This window comes from Dunckerocampus dactyliophorus, chromosome 13 (assembly GCF_027744805.1).
Source record: "Dunckerocampus dactyliophorus isolate RoL2022-P2 chromosome 13, RoL_Ddac_1.1, whole genome shotgun sequence".
NCBI lineage: Eukaryota > Metazoa > Chordata > Actinopteri > Syngnathiformes > Syngnathidae > Dunckerocampus > Dunckerocampus dactyliophorus.
This window is the reverse complement of record NC_072831.1, coordinates 14,242,583-14,261,654: the sequence shown is the minus strand read 5'-3', so window position 1 is coordinate 14,261,654 and position 19,072 is coordinate 14,242,583. Positions and strand designations below refer to the sequence as shown.

Here is a 19,072-nt window from a genome sequence, read left to right as displayed (position 1 = left end):
ATACAGTATGCAGTTCAACAGGCGCCGACAGGAAGGTGGACAACCTTGAACTGTATGAATAAACCCAGCACAGTGATTCTATTATAAGTCAGACGGGCTTAGGTGTACACTGGGATGAATATCAGATAACAGAAGGATAGGGTTGCCCCTAAAATGAGCGCTAGAAGGGAAGCAACTTATTATCCCACCATTCTCTGCAAACAATCATCTCCATTCCCCTGGATAGAGTTGACTTTACTCTGTCACTCTTTTCCATTCCCTTTCTTCTTTCATTTCATTGTTTCCATCAGTGCTTTTTGGTCCTGAAGCTTCCGTTTTTCCCACACTCTCCCCTGTCACATTGGCTGACCACAAAAATGCAGGACGGAGGAGAGTGTTAGGAAAGGGGGTGGGGGTGTGGGGGGGTTGGGTTTGGGGAGGGGAAGGTTGCTCTGGAATTCCACATGCAGTGGGTAAACACGGCAACTGCCAGGAAGACACACACACGCACACACACGCACAGATGCACACACTCCGGAGCAAACATGGCACCTAGCCGGCTACACTAACCTTCACTACAACCCCTGAGCTGCACCTCTGCCCTTTTAACTCTTCGCCCGCCAGCCCAAGTCAGACGTATGAATGAAACACGTCAGCAAAGAGAGCGCTTCCGGGCCAGTCTCCACAAAATGAACACTCTCTAGTCAGGCTTTCAGCAAGCCCACTAACGTCCACGCTGTTAACATGGAGAAATATACAGTGAAACCTCACATACTGACTTTGGGATTGTGATCTTGCACCTGCAACACGCATTAAAATAATAGTCGACTCTGATGACAGATGTTTGCCTTTGTTGTGTAATTTGGCCAATTCTTGTAGTAATAAAGTCATAAAGCAAGTGGGGGAACTAGCTGGCCGTTCAGCCCCGTTTCACTCTTTTCCTTTAATTTTCCCTTCTCTGCTCTTCAGCTTATCTCCAAACCAAACAGGATTTAAATGGCGCTCCGAGCCCGGGCCCTTCCACTGAACCACTTTGTGTTTATGGTTCAGGCAGCAATCGAGCCTGTGTGGAGGTTGTTTACTGAATAGGCAGATCCACCCTGCAGCCAAAAGACGTGGAGTACAGCACACATGGTGGAACTCTCATTAGAATTAGCCTTGTTGTCTTGAACTCCACGACACCGCGCTTTTTGTCTCACGCCAGTAGCAACATTAAGAATCAGTGAATGGAGTTAAAAGGCAGCTCTTACTTGACGAGCCGCTGCGTTGCTGGTTTCTTGACCGGGCCATCTCGGGCCTCGCTGGGTGGCTTTGGGGAGAGAACGGGACTATCACAGGCCTGTATGTGACTGTGATGGGGTGGTCCAAGAAAGCTGGATGACTTTGTGAGAACCGTTGCGTGGGGAGCACTTGTTTCGTCAGACTGTTGATCCTATGGGACAAGAAAGGCAACTTTTGTTTAATTTAGACAATATCCCCACATTTTATATACCACTTATGAGACAAGACAGGGCACACAAAGTACAGATGACAAAAACAGATAACCAATTGCATTCTCACTTATGTGAACATCTTACACTAAATGGTTCAGTCAAGTACCTGGAAAAGTGCAATCATGGCATTTGCTAATTTGTTGAGGTCATTACATGACAAAAACAACACCATAAATTATTAGGTAAAGTGGAGACAAATACAAACAACTTCATCATTGCATCAGTACAGAGTACTGTTCTCAAGTTCTTCCAAAGTAATAGGCCACTGAAATTGAGGGAATAGTTGTACTACAGTGTGTCCATGGCATGCTGAACTCTGGCAAAATATCTACTGGCTTTAACACAATGTTCATATTACAGCATCTTGGGAGGAAAGGGTGAAGCACAAGACACAACCATCCTAACTCATGGTGCCAGAAACCCCTCCTACTACAACAGCAGAACATTGGCTAACAACTACAAATAACAAAGCAGCTGATGTCCTGCTTAACATCCTACAATACTGTGCATTCCACAGGGAACATGCAGCCGCAATGCATTATGGGTCGCCAAATGGTGGTCTCTCTGTATACATAGTTGTTCTTGTTCAGACTTTCATTTCTCACAAAACCCTGACTTGTGTTTCAAGTGTCAAATAATTCTAATAATAAGTAATGAAAAAGTGAAGCCTGTAGATACAGTATGGAATGTCAGCTAAAAAAAAAAGTTCTTGGAGTCAACCAAGGAGGAACTGCAGGGTGGATCGAGTGATCATTTTTTATAAGTTCATTACGGTGAGTGATGTAATTGATGTTACGTTCAAAATGACAAGCCATCCTTAATGAGAACAAGCTTCTCTTTTTTATTGGAATTGGCTGCACTAAAAAGTAAATTCTTCAGATTATTTGTTTGCTTACAAAAGAGACACTCAAAAGCTTGGGTGGAAAAGGAAAAAAGTTCTCTGTGACATAATATTTTAGGGCTGTAGCCATCCTGGTGAAAAGTGTTGCATGCATTCCTTTGCCATCTCATGTCTATGCTATTTTCTCTACAGCTTCATATGGTTATCTAAGACACTGATGGTGTTCCAGCTTCACAGAGCAGTCGTTCAAAGGGCCGCCAATGGGGCCGGAGATATCTGATGTAATTTCTGTGCTGATAAATGAGAACTTGAGTTTCCAGGTTGCATGGCCTATGGCTGCATTTCAGCTTGAGCAAGGCCAGGAAGGGCACCTTTGTTTGGCTGCCAGGTGGCCTTGGGCCAAGCCCACAGAGGAGCCGCACAGTCTGCACCCAATAAGTGAAACGTGGAGGAGAGAGCCCGAACAGCCCCCCTGACTATTTCTCTCTCCCGGAAAGCCTACAAATATGGACACTCACACTTCCAATGGACGAGCCAGGAAGGTGTGCTTGGGGAACCACAAGCCAAATTGCAAAAAACGCACACAGAAAAAAAACAATACAATGAAGTCATGTAGTCAATGAGATTGTCTTGCACAATCATTCTGGTCAGCCTCAAAAAGCACAATGGATTTAACAGGCAGTGAAGAAGTTGTCAGGACAGACTGTCAGGAAGAAGCTGGTGGGCGGAATGAACAGGAAACGATGGCAAGGATTTCAGGGAGGGATGTCAAATATGGTGATGAAACTCCCGTAACCAGAGTCACCCTTTCTGTGACCTCAGTTTTTGAGAGAGTTGACTGCAATTTTAATGGTTTCATGGGATATTCCTGAGGCCATTTTGCTTGGAGGATGTTGGGAAGGCCTGAGCATAAAAATGTAAGCCACCGACTGTTCACTGAAAGAAGAAAGAAGGATAAATATGTAATGGCGAATGACCACATAAAGTGCCCTGTGTGGAGCTGGTGGCCCAAGCCAAGACAAATGTCACCTAAATTGCATGAATTAAGGCTGAGCTATGAAGATGAAAAAACAATGAGGTGGGAGCCACTGCATTGCTGAGAACAGCTTGGAAAAAAGTGCCTGCTTCCAGTCATTCCACACTGTAAGCTGTCCCATGGCACCCTCCTGTCTCCACTTCTCTCCATCCTCATGTTGACTCCACAAAATCCACTGGAAAATGAATAAATACGCTCCTCCTTGGGATCGGCTTTCAGAGCAACTGTGCAAAAACATGGCAGCGAAGGCTACGTGTTTTTTCCCAAAGAGCAAAATGTCTCTAAACTTCACACTGTTGAGTGTCACTCATCCAAATGCATCAGAGAAAACAGCATTAGCGTTTTAATGGGGACACTACACTTGGCATGAACTAACTCTTAAAGGAACCTCTCATGGGCAGCATTCCTTGATTACTTCAAATATAAGCTTGGCTGAGTAGCCCAGCCAAACAATGTAGTCTTGAGTGAAGAGTCATGTTTGGCTCTCCAGGAATGAGCTTCTGTGAAGCAGGATGTTCCCACTGAACGACCAAGTGGTTTGGAAAGAGATTCTCCAAATAGCTTTGGAAATGCTAACATGAAAGCTTCCTCTTCATGTGGGCGCTTTTTGGACAGCAGTGTGCTTAGGTAAAGTAATATTTTTTTAAACATGAGGGAGTCATAACTCAACAGTTCACTGACAAGTCACTGGGTTTTCATCTGTGCTGTGATGAGGTCTATGTTTGACATTTGACATGAAGCTTTGGCACGTCACAATGTTCTCTAAAGTTAAACACTAATCTGACAAAATGAGAACATCATCATTATACGGACCACTTATTAAGGAATAAGAATGTAGGTAACTATTTTGCACCAAAGGTCCTGGGTTCAAGACAATCCCCCTCTCGGGGCTTCTTGAAGTTGTCCAGGCTTGCTCCCTTTTAACTGTGGGGTATTATGAAGAAAGGAAGTCTATTTAAAGGTCCCCTATTATGTAAAATTTAGTTTTTAATGATTTTATACCAGTATGTGTCTCTAGAGCCTGTTTATGAGAACCAAACGTGAAAAATCATTTCTTTCAATTATTTGCTCTACGTTTGAGAGGTGAGATACTCAAGCATTCATTTGATAAGTTCTGGGTTTTAATTAACTAAAACCCTCCTTCCTCATGGATATGACACTGCCTCTGACCCGACCCTCACGAGATGATCTCAACCCTTGTATACACCCACTACTTCACAGGGGACAGCTTTGTAAAAGGGCGGGCTTTGCTACACATCCTAAATTAAAGCCTGGAGATCTGCCAACTATTTGTCAGTCTGCTACAGACGTGGCAGCTGAAGGTTTTATCGTTTAATTTTTCTTTGTCGAAAATAGGTTAAGGCAGCATGACAGCCTGATAAATGTGACCGTTATTGTAGCTTTCGTAGCTATGCTAGTGTTGCTAACGTTTGTGTACTTGCGTCCTTAATGTTATGTTGCATCGTATTTCTGGCCTCTATTACACTGGAGTTACAACATATCTGTAAAAAGTGGTAAAAGGCACAATAACACTGTCGACACACTGTCGACAAACACGGCTCATAAGCATTAAAGTTACAGGCACACAAAACGTTGTGTTCTCTGTAGGGCTTACTAAGAGTAAAACTTTCCAAAGCTAGATTTTCCGAAACACATTTTGAAAACAGTGCACTATTGTGGGACATCTAAGACTTATTTGAAATGGTTGAAAAATACTATAATATGGGACTTTTAAAGTACCTGGTGTCTGTAGTGGTTCTGGTCCGAGAGTTGCCGCTGCTGAAGCCTCTGCTGTTGCAGTTGCTGGACAGCAACCTGAAGCTGGTAGCTTCCTCTGGGGGGGTGCCAGCGCCGCTCTGGGTTCGCCAACATCACGGAGGGAAAATTACTGCCACTCTGCGTGTCACAGGAAGCCTTTCCATCCTTAATCTTCCTATGACTTGAAGAGCAGAGATGTCAGAGAGGAGGAAAGTCTAAAATTCATATAACAACTGTGGAGGCTTTCATACAAAATGCTTTTGTTAGTTTGTGAATCAAAGTGAATTCAAGTGTCAGTGTTCAGTAAATTGATCATGATTTTTTGATGACTTTTGTTGTGACAAAAAGTAACTATGGCACTTTTTCTATAACACACAATGCATGTTGCATATTTGTGTGTTTTTTTTCCAAATGCATCCAGTGGCATCACAATAAAAGAAGCATAACGTGTTCACTAGTTACACACGATATCGCCTAATATTAGTTTGAAGGACGAGCTACACTTACTGGTATCGGTAATGAAGTGCTGGACAAGATATAATATTAAAAAAGCCAAAATTGAAAGCCAAAATCTCTAATAAAGTGTACATACAGAGTGTACATAAAAAATCTGAGCCATAGTCATTGGCAAAGCCTGTGGCAGCCAGAGAGAATACCAAAGCTTTTTGCTTCAGTGCTCCCAGAACTTCACGTTCTATTCACATCACAAAGCCACAACCTGGAAAGAAAACCATTTGACGAGCGCCACAAGTTTGTAACTGGATTATCTGTTATTAGAACTAAGCTGTTCTTCGCTCTCTTTTTTTCTTTGACCACTGTTGGAGAAAAGAGGAGACCGGCCTCATCCTCAGACATACTTAAATTGAATCAATTGCTCCCTTATGACCCAAAGATTCCAGCAGCAATGGGACTAATTTAAGGAAATGCCTGCATTTCTGTTTTGCCTCATCTGAGGAACCTGGTGGATCATGCTATGTGAATGCATGTGACATGAAAAAAGAACATGGCATTTAACGCCGTGGACAAAAATGATTGGTCAGTATATACTGTCAATGGCCACTACTAGTTTTATTACAATGACTGAAGAAAAGAGATGCAGAGGAGGAAATGGAGTACAGTCTAATGAACCATTTAATTAACTAATTAACACAATATGAAACATTCTATGCTTTCAACTTTGTGAGAACATTTTGAGGAAGGCCCTTTTCTCGTCATGCATGACTGTGTCCCAGTGCACAAAGCAAGGTCTATAAAGGCACGCTTGTATAAGTTTGGTGTGAACGTGACTGGCCCTGATCTCAAACACATCAGACACATTTGCGTAACCTCTGACCTCACAAATGTTCTTCTAGATGAATAAAACATTCCAACAGACACACTCAAGACTGGGACTGTTATATTTAGTCCACATTTCAGAAAACCAGTGTTTACCAAGACATTTTGTTCCAATTCTGTTCCACTCGGTAACAGGACATATCTGCTGGTTTCAAGAAAGATGCTTGATCACCACAGGCCTTATTGGTTCCCCTGGGGATTGAACCCAGGACTTTCTCCAATTAAAGCAGACACGATCTTCATAATAGCAAAACATGAAGGTTGTGTGCGTGTGGATGTCTGATTGTTCCTTCTGCCTCATAGCCGTCTTTGTCAGCAATCAGGTTTTCAATCTTGATGTCGTCTATGTTCTCAAAACAGGTCCCCTGGATCTGGGGCAGGGGTGTCCAAACTATGGCTCGCAGCCCAAATGCGGCCCATCATACATTTTTAACTGGCCCATATCAAAGTCTAACTGACTACAAGTATGACCCCGGCACAAAATGTGCTTAACTGCTCTGTACTTCTTGGTTTAAACACTAGGTGGAGCTACTGTATTGAACAAGGCAGAGTCTCCACAAGGAAACCGATCATAGAATAAAATTTTTCAGGTTAACCAGAAATGGTGGAACCAAAGTGTGGATATGCGTGGATATGCTTCCTTGAGGCTGAATCTATGGACAACATTACTCCCCTTCTCGTGTGTGATGGCTCTTGCTGGTGGAAGGAGTGCCAAGTTTGAATGAAGTCTGGTACATACCGCGATATTGTTAGTCTAAACAGAAAGGCTTGGCTTGGAGTTAATTAGCCGAGGTCACGCTTTGCGCCGTAAGCTATGTTCACACTGCAGGTCAGGTCTGATTTTTTTTTTTTTCCGTGTGAACGGTACAATTACGACTTTTTCAAATGCAACCCATGCCTTTTTCATATGTAGATATAAATCCGATATGTAGCCATCATGTATACGTCATGGAAAGGCATGCTTTGCCGAGACTCAGGCAAAGGTATTCACAGGTGTAGATGAAAGATCTTCTTGTCATCCGAAAAAGAGTTTTAAAATCTGCCAGTGAGGCAGCTCATGTCAATGTCCCAGCACTCCTGGCTCGGACAGCCACCCACACGCTCCTCGGAACAGACATCGCAGCAAGTTCCCCACAAATGACCAAATTCCAAATTCTTGCCCTCTTCTTTCTTAATCTCCCTTGCAAAATAATCTGGTTAAGCGAATGTTGACTCCGGTTTTACAGAATCCTTGAAATTGACACAAACGCACAAATCAAGGCATATTTACATCCATAAACACATGTCTAGTGTATGATGTCGTGTTGTGTACGTATGTGCATCACTTCCCTACCCTGCAGTAGCTGTTGCTGTAGTAATACTGTAGTAGTCGTAGTAGTAGCAGTAAACTGACAGCAGCTATCTTGTTTACGTATGTGTTCCAAAGCGGAAGAAGATGCGAGTGTCTTTGTCACATTCACATAAGCGCACGGGCGACAGTGCGCAGGGATACGGATATAACGCAGAGCGTTTTGTGAGGTTTGAGTTTTTGAGAAGGCATTTTTGTGATCCAAATGTTTTAATCTTTTGAACGTTTTGAATCTATTGTTTTTAGAAGCCAAACTCTTTACTTATTTGTCCCCATCAACTAAGGAGAACTATGTTCTTAGGAGGCCAAGTTGGGGATAAGTCGCTGATATCAGACTACATTGCTGATGATTCAACAAAGTGGAAGACCCTCCTCTCCAGAACACCCAAATAGACCTTACCAGGAAGGCTGAGGGGTGTGATCCCACAACAGTAGGAACACACCCTCCCGTCCCCCTTCTTAAAAAGGGGGAACCACAACCCCAGTCTGCCAACCCAGAGGCACTGCTCTTTTGAGCTACTCTTTTGTCTCGTCCCTGACCTAGGACTGTTTGTCTTGGGTGGCCCTATCAGGGGCATAAAAGCCCCCACAAGCTCCATAGATTATTGGAACATGCAAATGACGCAAAGCAGACGTGATAACCACTACATTATGGAAACACCACCCAGAAACAGTCCATGCTGATTCATCTGACCGAGACATTTTGATAGAGCACCATTAAAAGTTACTGGAGTATTCCAATTACTGGGAGAAGAGGCAATCAAAATATTAAACTGCCGATTTAAAAAAAGCAGCTTCATCATTATAAGAACATGGTTCTCCTGGGGATTGAACAAAGGACATTCTGCTCGTAAAGCAGAAGTGATTACCTACTAAACGATAGAATCGCCACACAGAACGAGCCCATCATTCTTCATCTTGCCAATGCATTTTGAAAAATTCTGTTCCACTTGGCAAGAAGACTTGCAGGTTTCAAGACAGAAGCTTGATAACCACATATTCGCCATTATTGGTTCCACTGGGGATTGAACCCAGGTCCTTCTGCGTGTAAAGCAGACGTGATGACCACTACACTATGGAACCACAACATAACCACGGCCCTTGAAATACATAAAACGTTGTAGGTCCGCAGGCTACGTTACAGTCACACCTAAAATTTAGAACCAAAGGGCCTTTTGGATTAAAGGTGAATCGTCTTCAACCAACAAGAAGAGTCCAGTTGCCTCTGAAACTACACAGACATGTTGCCATGCACTTCGGGAAAGACACCCCACGTCAGATGTGAAAGCTCGAGAAGATATTTAAGAAGCTTGCGGACTACAGGAACCATCTCTGCTTCAACCTGAGATGTAGACAGAAAGGGCTGGTACAAAAAGCCTAAGCCTTGACTCCACAGTCAAAACCACAGAGGAACTGAAATTCTCCAGAGAGCACAGACCCAACTTCTGAGCGAACGCATACAACAGGTAAACTTCACCACTGACGCTCATCCATATCTCCAGACAACTTGACAACACTTGACGACATCATCATGGAAGAGGTTTCTTGGGTTGTGGACTCAGTTCAGAAAGAGCAAGGCGCGACAAACCTGGAAATTTCAACTTCTCCTATCAAGATCCACCCACCAGGTGACAACAGGAACCACACCAGTACAAGAGGACTCACCTGCCATCAGCCAAGAAAGATGGGTAAGAAATGTATCTAACCGTACTCTAAGTCAGACATCGAAAGATGTTTTGGTCAAGGGACTCAAATTCGCCATCACGTCGGAGAAAGTCCCCATAGTGCACCTCATCACAGCAACAGAGTCGGCTATCAGAAATAACTAACTACCGGAAACAGAGGCCTAACACCTCAGGTCAAGAGCGTCAGCAATGCTCTCCAGTGCCAAGTTACCTCTATCCAACCTCACGACACGGGAAAGGAGAGCAGTGACACCCCTTAAGAAGGGCAACAACATCACGGTTCTACCAGCCGACAAGGGAAGGTGCACTGTGATCCTCAACAACACAGACTCAAGAAGAAGCTCACTGTTCCATTGGACGTTGACAACACATACAGTGGAAAAGATTATTAGACCACCCTTGTTTCCTCAGCTTATTGATCCATTTTAATGCCTCGTACAACTAAAGGTACATTTGTTTGGACAAATATAATGATGATAAGAAATATAGCTCATAAGAGTTACATTTTTTGGCAGTGCAACGCTATAGCTATTCAAGTAATGATATGATTATGACTGAATGATTTCCATGACTGTATGAGAAGCTCAAGAGGGCCCCCACCAGTGGGTACAAAAGAAGATCATTGAATGCCCCCAGACACTACAAAGGAAATAGCCTGAGGAGGCGACGTGTGGTGACACCTTACACTGCTGGTTTGTCAGAGAAACTCTTAACAAACGTTTCCAATCACAACATAGCTGTACATTTCAAACACACCAACACCCTGTTACATATAGTTACATATAGGCCTCTTCAGAAGCATTAAAGATAACAAACCAAAAGCGACAAAAACTTTCAACCCTCAGACAAAAGCTGGTTGACCCAAAGGACAAAATCGCAAACACCTAACTCAGAAATGTCATTTATGCAGTACAATGTAGTGATAAGTGCAACGACGTCTACAACCTCTACACAAACGCATGGCACAACACAGGAGGGCAGTTGTGTGGGTTCACAATGATGGTGCGCCATTAGGAGTGTTCCACTTACTGGGCCATCAAAATGCGAATCTGATGATTAAAAAAAAGCAGTTTAACCATTATGCCAGTGGGGATGGAACCCAGGACCTGCTGCATATAAAGCTGATGTGATGAACACTACACTATGGAACCACGACAGAGAAGCACTCTCTGAAATCCCCTACATGTTCTGAGTTCCCCTGATAGGCCACATCTTATGTACAGTATTTGTGTCTGGTGTGATGCAATATTTTTGTCTCCTTGCAGCTAAAAATAAGGCCGGAAAGAGTGCTATCGGGAGAAGTGAGCAGAGATTGGACTAAAATAGAGTGTGTAACTAGCACGGTTGAGGAAATTAGATCCCAAAGGGTCTTATTGACAAAATGGTCCGTAGGAATTCCCCACATTTAAATTTTCCGTTGGCCTACTAAATTAAAATCACAATATATGAAAAGTAGTTCAACTATTTCAATAACGAATTCTCAATAACAATGTGTAATAATTATATTGTGTTCCTCAAGTGAAATATATTCCTGCCCTTGAGTTGCCAAAAGAAAAAAAAATCTGCCCAAGCATTTCTCAGCTCACATAATACAATAATAGCACATATTTTACAACAACAAGTGGTGCGACCACAGGTCCATTCATTTTTTTCACTTCTGGAAACAAAAGCTTGTTTGTGAACCTTGCAAGGTCAGAGGCCAGCCGACAAAACAAGAACCCCTTCTTTGTTTATGCCACTCATTTCCTTTAACTTGGTGACATTTTTTTCATTGGACAACAGGGAGCAGTGCCACAATTTTATTAGCGTTCGGTCTGACAGTTTTTCACATCAATGTTTCATTTTAGCTTTATTATTGATATGCGGGGGGAAAAAGGAAAACAAATGAGTGAAAAGAACAGCTCTTGCAAATATCCAAGACTTCCTGCCTGACTCCCCACTGTGTTCTCCAAGCTTTAGTACGCTGATATGACTTCTGGTCAAACAATACAGCAGTGTAAGTTGAGCACATGTGCGACATCAATCTAACTCAGTGTGAATGTGGGAAAATGGACAGTGTGGGATGACGCCATGCCACGCAATCCCGAAGTCACAGCCCCCTCAAGAGGGCTGATTGCTTAAGAAACTGCATATTTTGCTCATTTAAAAAAGAAACTATTATTGACAACAATCATCAAGTGCAGCCCGACATGCATGTAGTAACACTGCACGTTGAATAGCATAAAACCACCCTCCCTCCTATTACAACATCTGGCTCCAATCAATCGTGAATAAAAACATCTTTTAAATTCAAAGGCAGAGAGACATCAAGCCAATTTTGTGGAACTTTTGGTGAAAATGTTGAACTTCTTTGATGGCAGACAGAGTCTTTTTATTAGCCGGGTTGTTAGTTCAGCACACTGGCTGATATAAAATTCTCTGGAATGTCCCAACAATATTCAACCAAGTCAAACAACAATGTGACAAAGCACTGAGCCCAACTAAAAATACCGCATGCACGCACAGACGATAGTTTAGATGTCTGTTTCTGTGGTGAGGGTGCTAACACAACTGGAGACGCACAAATGTGTTAACATTACACAGGGGGACAAACCAGCTATGAGCTGCTGGTGATTTAATGCAACAAACCACAATTGTTACATGGGAAAAATACAAATATTTGCAAGATAAAATTACAAACATTGAATAGTGTTTCTGTGAATGTTTTTAAATGTGTGCTGTAGGTCAGCTCACAAGTGCAGAACACGGGTCAGCATATATCGGCCAGATGATCCACTTGCCGGAAATAATCCTAAAGTTTACTGTGGTTGTATCGGGACAAGCGGTGTTGTTTCCCAGCCAGCTGACATTCGGTGCCGAAGAAACAGCCGCTGTTCAGAGTGCTGATGCAGCATACCTGCTGGATCCTGGCAACGGCACTTCAAAGACCCACACTACTCTTTGGACCAGATCATAACTCACCCCTGTGGTTGCCTTAAGAGCCAGTGCGCCTAACGGTTTCAGTATGTTTGGCCCAAACAGTCAGCCCAAGTGTAGGGGGAGGGACTTGGGAAATTTGGAGCGGCGCTGAAGCGCAATCATCCTAATATCTGTACTAATATCTTATTAAAGCATATTTAGGGGGAGGCAAAAGCCAAAACCAAGGAGTTGGGGGACTCAGCAACAAGGGAGCTTTTTGTGGGGTAGGCCAATATAGACTGGGAACATAAAGGGAGCTATTTGTCTTCTGGGAGACATTTAAAGTCGCCTCACACAAAAGCAGTATATCTGCGTTAAAGAGTGTGGCTTTGATTAACACAATTTTGCTTTGTTTTTTTACAGTAATTAACTGGGTGATATAACAAAAAAGATCGACACATACTTTATGGATGAAACAAGTCAGTATGTTTACTTTAGAATTGTACAGCAACATTTTCACTATCAGGTGTCCTAATTAGGGATGATCCATATTGGCTTTTTTGCCGATAACCTATATGCTGATATTGTCCAACTCCGATTCCGATATCAACCGATACCAATACCGATATGTGTAACACCACATATCTTATTCTTGAGTAAAGTTGTTCTAAATGAACAATACTCTTAAATGAGTACAGTTGATTTGTTGGCTACTCCACCCATCTCTGAGTATATAATTCATGTATTACATATTTTATATAAGAATACATTTGTGTTTTTTGTGCCATGATATAAGTTATTTTTGGAAAGATTTAATTCATTTTTAGTTAAAGGGGTATCGATTAAAATACATGAATTTGCTATTATTTTGATAACTTTCATGTTCTAATTTTGTAGAAAGACGCTTTATGAAAGTAAGTACATTTACTTGTATTCATTTACAGCGCAGCCCTGCCACATCCAGTATGGCGGCGGATTTGACGTATGACTCAGCACTCGATGCAGCGTGTATGTATAAGGTTTTGACAACAGCACTTCCTGTTTCCCAGTGTGCTTTGCTGTACTGTTGTTGTAAATGGCTGCTGAGTTACATGTTTGAAGCTCACAGAGCTGTTGATTATTTCATTATTCGTCGGTAGTGTGTTGTCTGTTGTTATCTACCTATTCCGTTGCTGTGTGATGTTTTTGCTCGTTCTTTTAAGACACCGTGAGTAAGTCGTATGTGGTGTGGTAACCCCCCGTGATTTCCTTTGGCTCTGTTTGCCCAACTGCCTAGTTATCTCTTCCTCACCAACTTGTGAGCGGCACAGTATTAACTACATGATGCATCAATTTTAGTAATGTTACAATTGTGTGACGTTGGCACTTCAAAGGCTGTATCTGCTTTCATTATAGGGAAAAATAACGATACCGATACTGGCCGATATCATCGGACATCCCTAGTTCTAATGCTTATGTCTTTAGTAATGGTACGACCTGGAGCTCCACTCCAACAACAGCAGATGTTTGCTTTTTGTTACGTTCTAGGACCACCATCCGCAAGTAATTCAGACGCCCATAAATTTTTTTATTTTTGACAAACTGGTCACTCCCCTCCCCCTCCCAACAATCCTGCGGGCTTGACATTGATGTTGTCCTCCTATTTTGGATCAACATTTGTAATAACAGTGACTTTGGGCAAGAGGTGGTGCACACCCTGGACTGGTCGCCAGTTATGGGTGGGAATCTCTGGCCGCCTCACGATTCGATGCGATTATGGTTCAGAGGCCTGCGATGATAAAACGATTATCTATGCATCTCAATGCATCTTTTTTTGTGATCAATAGTTTGTCAGTTTTTTCATGCATAATTTTTTTCTCTATATAATTTCTTTTTACTCACTGTGTACTGCTAAAACAAAGCATACTGTATTTGTAATGATCCACAATTAAAATAAACATGAAACAGATTCATTTACTTCCATTCTCTTTTTATACAGTAGTTGGAAGATTACATCTACCAACATATTTCCCATTGCACAGAACCAGCAGAAAAAGTAAAGTGCACCAGTAGCAGCATGTATAAAATTAACAAGCTTCAGTATATCCTGAATAGCCAACACAAAAAAAATCTATCATTATTCACAAATAAATAATACACTTCTGAAAAAACTAAAATCCTAAGCATAGAATCTCTGACAAAATAATATTTTTGCTGTATAGCAAGGTCAAAAACATTTCATACAAAATATAGATTTTTTATACCAGCGGCTCTCATACAGGAATAATGCTAGCAGACGTCAGTATATTATGAATAACCCAAAAATCTAGGCTGCCCTTATTCATAACTGCAGTGTCAGTGAAATAACGTTACGATGGGACGTTGTATCTGGGTTTGAAAGTACACAAAGCATGAAAGCCATGCTCCCGAACAACCGAGTACGGCCACAAATTCTTCTCAATAAAAGTTGTGATTGACTTTGTGATTCGCTTTGCCTTTTCCGAGTTGGGTGGAAAATTAGTTATCACCTGCTTGATGGTTCTGTGGTTGGCAACAACTTCAGCAAGCTGTTTTTCCTCCTTGTTCGGGTGGAAAGGTGCTATGTGGTTTCGCATATTTGTCGTGTTCCCAAAATATTTTAAGCTTGTATGACAAAGCTTGCTTATTGTCTTGCTGTTGTCCAGCTCATTTTTACCTTCAACTACGTGAAAGCCAAAGTTCTTCCAGACGTTCGCTTTAAATCAAGCTGGTGCGGGTCGGAGTTTAGGCTCAGCCATTCTGGTAGCGTCTTACACTTAGGTGCACCACCATAAACTGTCTGGGCGGCACTTCTGCTTTTGTTCCGTGTTCTTTTGTTCTGTCAGCATCGATTATTGGCATTTATGTATCGATTAACCCGCATCGCAATGCATCTAAGAATCGATTATTTCCCCACCCCTATCGCCAGTGCAATTTAAGATTAGAAAATTAAAATAATTTTTTACAATCCCACAGTGGAGAAACAATGGGATTGGTATATTCCATAAGGACACTTAGGAAGGGGCAAAACCAGGAGCCAAAATAATAATCAAAACACTTCACCACCATAGTCAAGGCATTAGAAACGCTTGGCTCAACTAGGGAGTGAACGCAAGACCTTCTGCATGTAAAGCAGACATGATAACCACCACACCATACGACAACTACACTGCGAGCTCCCCAGAGCCCACAAAAGACAGCAAAGCAATTGGTTTTGAATATGAAAACACATATTTTGGAGAATAAATAGCATGTATAAAACCTATTGCAGTAAAAAAAAAAAAAAAAGCTGCCGTAGTAAAAAAAACAAAACAAAAAAACTCTCATTCATGATTTGTGTGAATAAAACATTTTAAAAGGGAAAAGCCAAACATTCTTAGAATTCCCTGACAGCTCCAAAACTAAGGAAATGCTGGACTGGAAAAACAGTCAGGATCCAACAACATGATGAGGTCTAAACTCGGCAATAAATGGTCACCTACATTTCAGGCCAAAGACAATGAGGTTGTGTCCATCATTCATCGTCACCATTCTGAACAGGAAGTGGTACCCATGAGAAGCGCAAAGAAGAGGTTGGCAGTAGAAATTCAAAGGTAGTGGAGGTCAAAAGCTACTTGCACCTCCTTTCTGAAGCAAACACTTATTCATCTTTGAACAGCATTAAAGCGAATCAAAACCACAACATTATTAAGTGTCAATTGAAATTAGCCTGACCATAGGGAGGCGTCCATTCCACTACCATTACCATAACACTCTTCAATCTGCAAGTCCATGCGAGACCACTGAGACCGACTTTAGATGCTATTGAGTGTGACCAAATGCACTCCTGGGCTAAAACAAGCTCCAAGTTTCTATAGTAAATCACACAAAAAGGTCCTCCAGACAGGAATTTGGACAAAGAGAAATAATACTTGATACCTGAGCTGCTCCCTCTAAATCATTTATCTCTCAGGCGCTGCAGAGTAAAAAATGCAAGACCTTTAGAAGTTAAACATTCAGATGCAGTACTGTAACTCTTTGGGCCTGGGAGACATAATTACAAAAAAACAAAAAAAGCTGAAACACAATGCACTTGGAAGACAGATCTACTGTTTACTTTTGCAATTAATACTAATGAGCATGTGACATGCACCATTTGTAAGTATATTAACAAGCTGCCTATTTGCAGCTTTGTGTTGCAATTTAGGCCAAACAGACACATGGTGAAATCTAAACAGTTTGCAGTAAAAATGGCATTTTTCGTAATTGAATGTGGAAGTCAAAACAGGAAATTAAATAGCCCCATAAAAATAAAAAGGCTTTTAATATTACTTTGGCTTTGACTTACAAAGTGTTGTTTCTACAAGGACCACTGACAGAGTGATCCAGCCTCATGGATCCTTGGGTAATGGCGGCAGGGTGCGACAATTGTGGGCTTTCTCTGCTCAATATCCTGCCTGCCAGGTTTAGCCTCGTCAACTGTGAAAGGGTAGAGAAGAATGATTTACTTCAAAACATTGGAAAAAGGTTTGGATAAACCTACCCATTCAACACAATGAGCAAATACATCCAAATTGTTGTACTGTGTTGTACTATCTACAAGATATGGGAAGTGTTAAATCCTTTCCTATGCTTTTAGTCTTCCAAATGGCCAAAGCAATCGTAATGTTTGATGATCAAGCACTCAAAGCTGGCTGCCTGTATCTAGTATTTCAGCCTTGCATGAACATTTGTTTGTGAAACAGTACATGACAGAGCTGCTTGAAGCTCAGCACTAAATCCAGGTAGACCACTCCCACCTTCTTCATAAAGGAATCATTTATCATGACTTGCGAGGCCAAATCTGCTTATAACCCCATTGGCCCCAGTATGCTACTCTCTCATCGGACAAGCTGAAACAGCAACACGCGCTACTGTGTCGTTGTTTGCGTTACTCCCCTTCTTTGGCACTAAAAGGTGAAACATTGTGACGATGCCAAGCCTTACAGGATGTAGGAACTGTGTCAGCTTTTCCACTACAACGAGTAGAGTGTCACACCGCTATGGAGGTCCTTCACATTTAAGTGGACTTGTCTTACTCTTGCTTATTCTTGGGGGTGGTGGGGCACTATGCACTCACATGAATGATTGTCAGTGTAATTACACGAGTAATTTACTAACAACTGTCTGTATGGACATGCACACAACATGATAAACTATGTGTCACCCATGATAAATTGGTCCTTACAGGTTTAATGCTGCATGGATAGGCCATCTGTAATTGCATAATCGAGAATATTAATGATGAGACATTGGACAGCAGGTGCAGCCAGATTTTTTTCATCATCTCTCTGTCCCATTTTTTTAAAAGAACCCTTGCATGAGAGCGAGTAATTACTGAAACCCGAGAGGTCGTGCAGTACAAGAGGGAGTTGTTCATGTTTACAAAGTTCTCCTTTCGCTTTAGTTGGTGATTTAATGACTTATAATCTAAGACTTCAAAAAAAGAGACTTTGCAGCACAGATTTCTGCTTTGCGCTGCAACACAAATTTCTGCCACGTCCAGGATTAACTTCTCAAAGGAAATACAGTAAACACCTTTCAGAATAATGTAGAAGCAGTATAACTACAGTCTGTGTGGTCTTGTGTCATCCTTAGAAACTTTGACAGAAAACACCCAGTGAAGCAGACAAGGAGGAGGAGGAGCAGCGGAAATGGGAGCAAAGACAGAGAGGCTCTACGCACCAAACTACCGGGGGAATGCAGGAGAAGTCGGTGAGGAAGCTGATGCGAAGCACCGTTTGCCACATTCCTGTATTTATAAGCATCAATTATCACAAAATAGTGGCAGCTTGCTGAGTATCAACAGAAATCACTCCCCCATGGCGCATCTGATAATGAGACCTCACACAGAGTAGAGGCACGATGCTCTGCTCAGCCAGCTACAAACCCAGAACCAGAAGCCACCCCCGCAAAAAGCCACATCGACAGACAAGCTGAAGGAGGAAGGTGTGCCACATGCAGCGGCAGACCCTCCGGCTCCAACAGGTCTGCTGGAAGAGTGAGCAACTAGATGACGCCAGTCAGCAGGGGGTCAGGAAAGGATTAAACATCGGCAAAGAGAAATATAAGAGACCTCACAGAGAGGGTTTTCTGCAGAAGGGCCACATTTGTCTTTCTTCTACGAAACACTGTGTATGAACCTAACATACTGTACATTGATATTTGAACACAGCCTGCTCCTGGTGGCCCTATTTGCTTCAGTCAACTCACATGTTGCGTCAGCAGGTTGATGTGCCTGCAGCCGACATTGTTGCGGGCAACTTGCTGGTCGGCCAACTTCTGCAGAGCTGAGATGAAGGCCTGCTGGTTGGACTGGGCCTGGACTGTAAGAGAGTTTAACTCCTTGAAGCCCCCCTCAGAGTTGGACTTCAGCTTACTGGAACTGTACATTCTGGAAGCTACCATAAACACATAGAATAAATATGTGGCAATAAAACTGTAAAAAAAACCAAGACGAAACAAGACGGAACAAAAACAGCTTGTATTTATTTGTCTGTACAGATGTTAGCAGGCAACTTCTTGGTCCACAGAAGATGATGATCTAAGACAACGTGATTGTCCATCCGTTTTTTTATTCCGGGATGGGGAAAAAGTATCCATTGTGACTCAAACAGCAAAAAGAATAAATAAATAAATAATGTGGAGTACTGTATTTGTGACTGTTTGTCCATCTGTTTGTTA

At 42.2% G+C, this 19,072-nt stretch overlaps 1 protein-coding gene and 1 non-coding gene across 7 annotated transcripts in view; both read right to left on the bottom strand.

The window, feature by feature from the left end:
* The window catches only part of ttll5 (tubulin tyrosine ligase-like family, member 5), an 80,968-nt gene that overhangs the window by 24,470 nt on the left and 37,426 nt on the right, over positions 1 to 19,072 (bottom strand). For 5 of the 6 annotated variants that reach the window (XM_054795733.1, XM_054795734.1, XM_054795737.1 and 2 more), the window contains 4 exons: positions 18,602 to 18,789; positions 16,698 to 16,828; positions 5,090 to 5,288; positions 1,230 to 1,411 (listed from right to left, as the gene is read on the bottom strand). In XM_054795733.1, the coding sequence (XP_054651708.1) occupies positions 1,230 to 1,411; positions 5,090 to 5,288; positions 16,698 to 16,828; positions 18,602 to 18,789 (700 nt within the window). The remainder of the gene's footprint in view (positions 1 to 1,229; positions 1,412 to 5,089; positions 5,289 to 16,697; positions 16,829 to 18,601; positions 18,790 to 19,072) is intronic. The other variant, XM_054795735.1, reaches the window with a different exon arrangement.
* Positions 8,801 to 8,873, bottom strand: trnav-uac (transfer RNA valine (anticodon UAC)). Its single transcript has one exon. It is a non-coding gene; the product is annotated as a tRNA-Val (tRNA).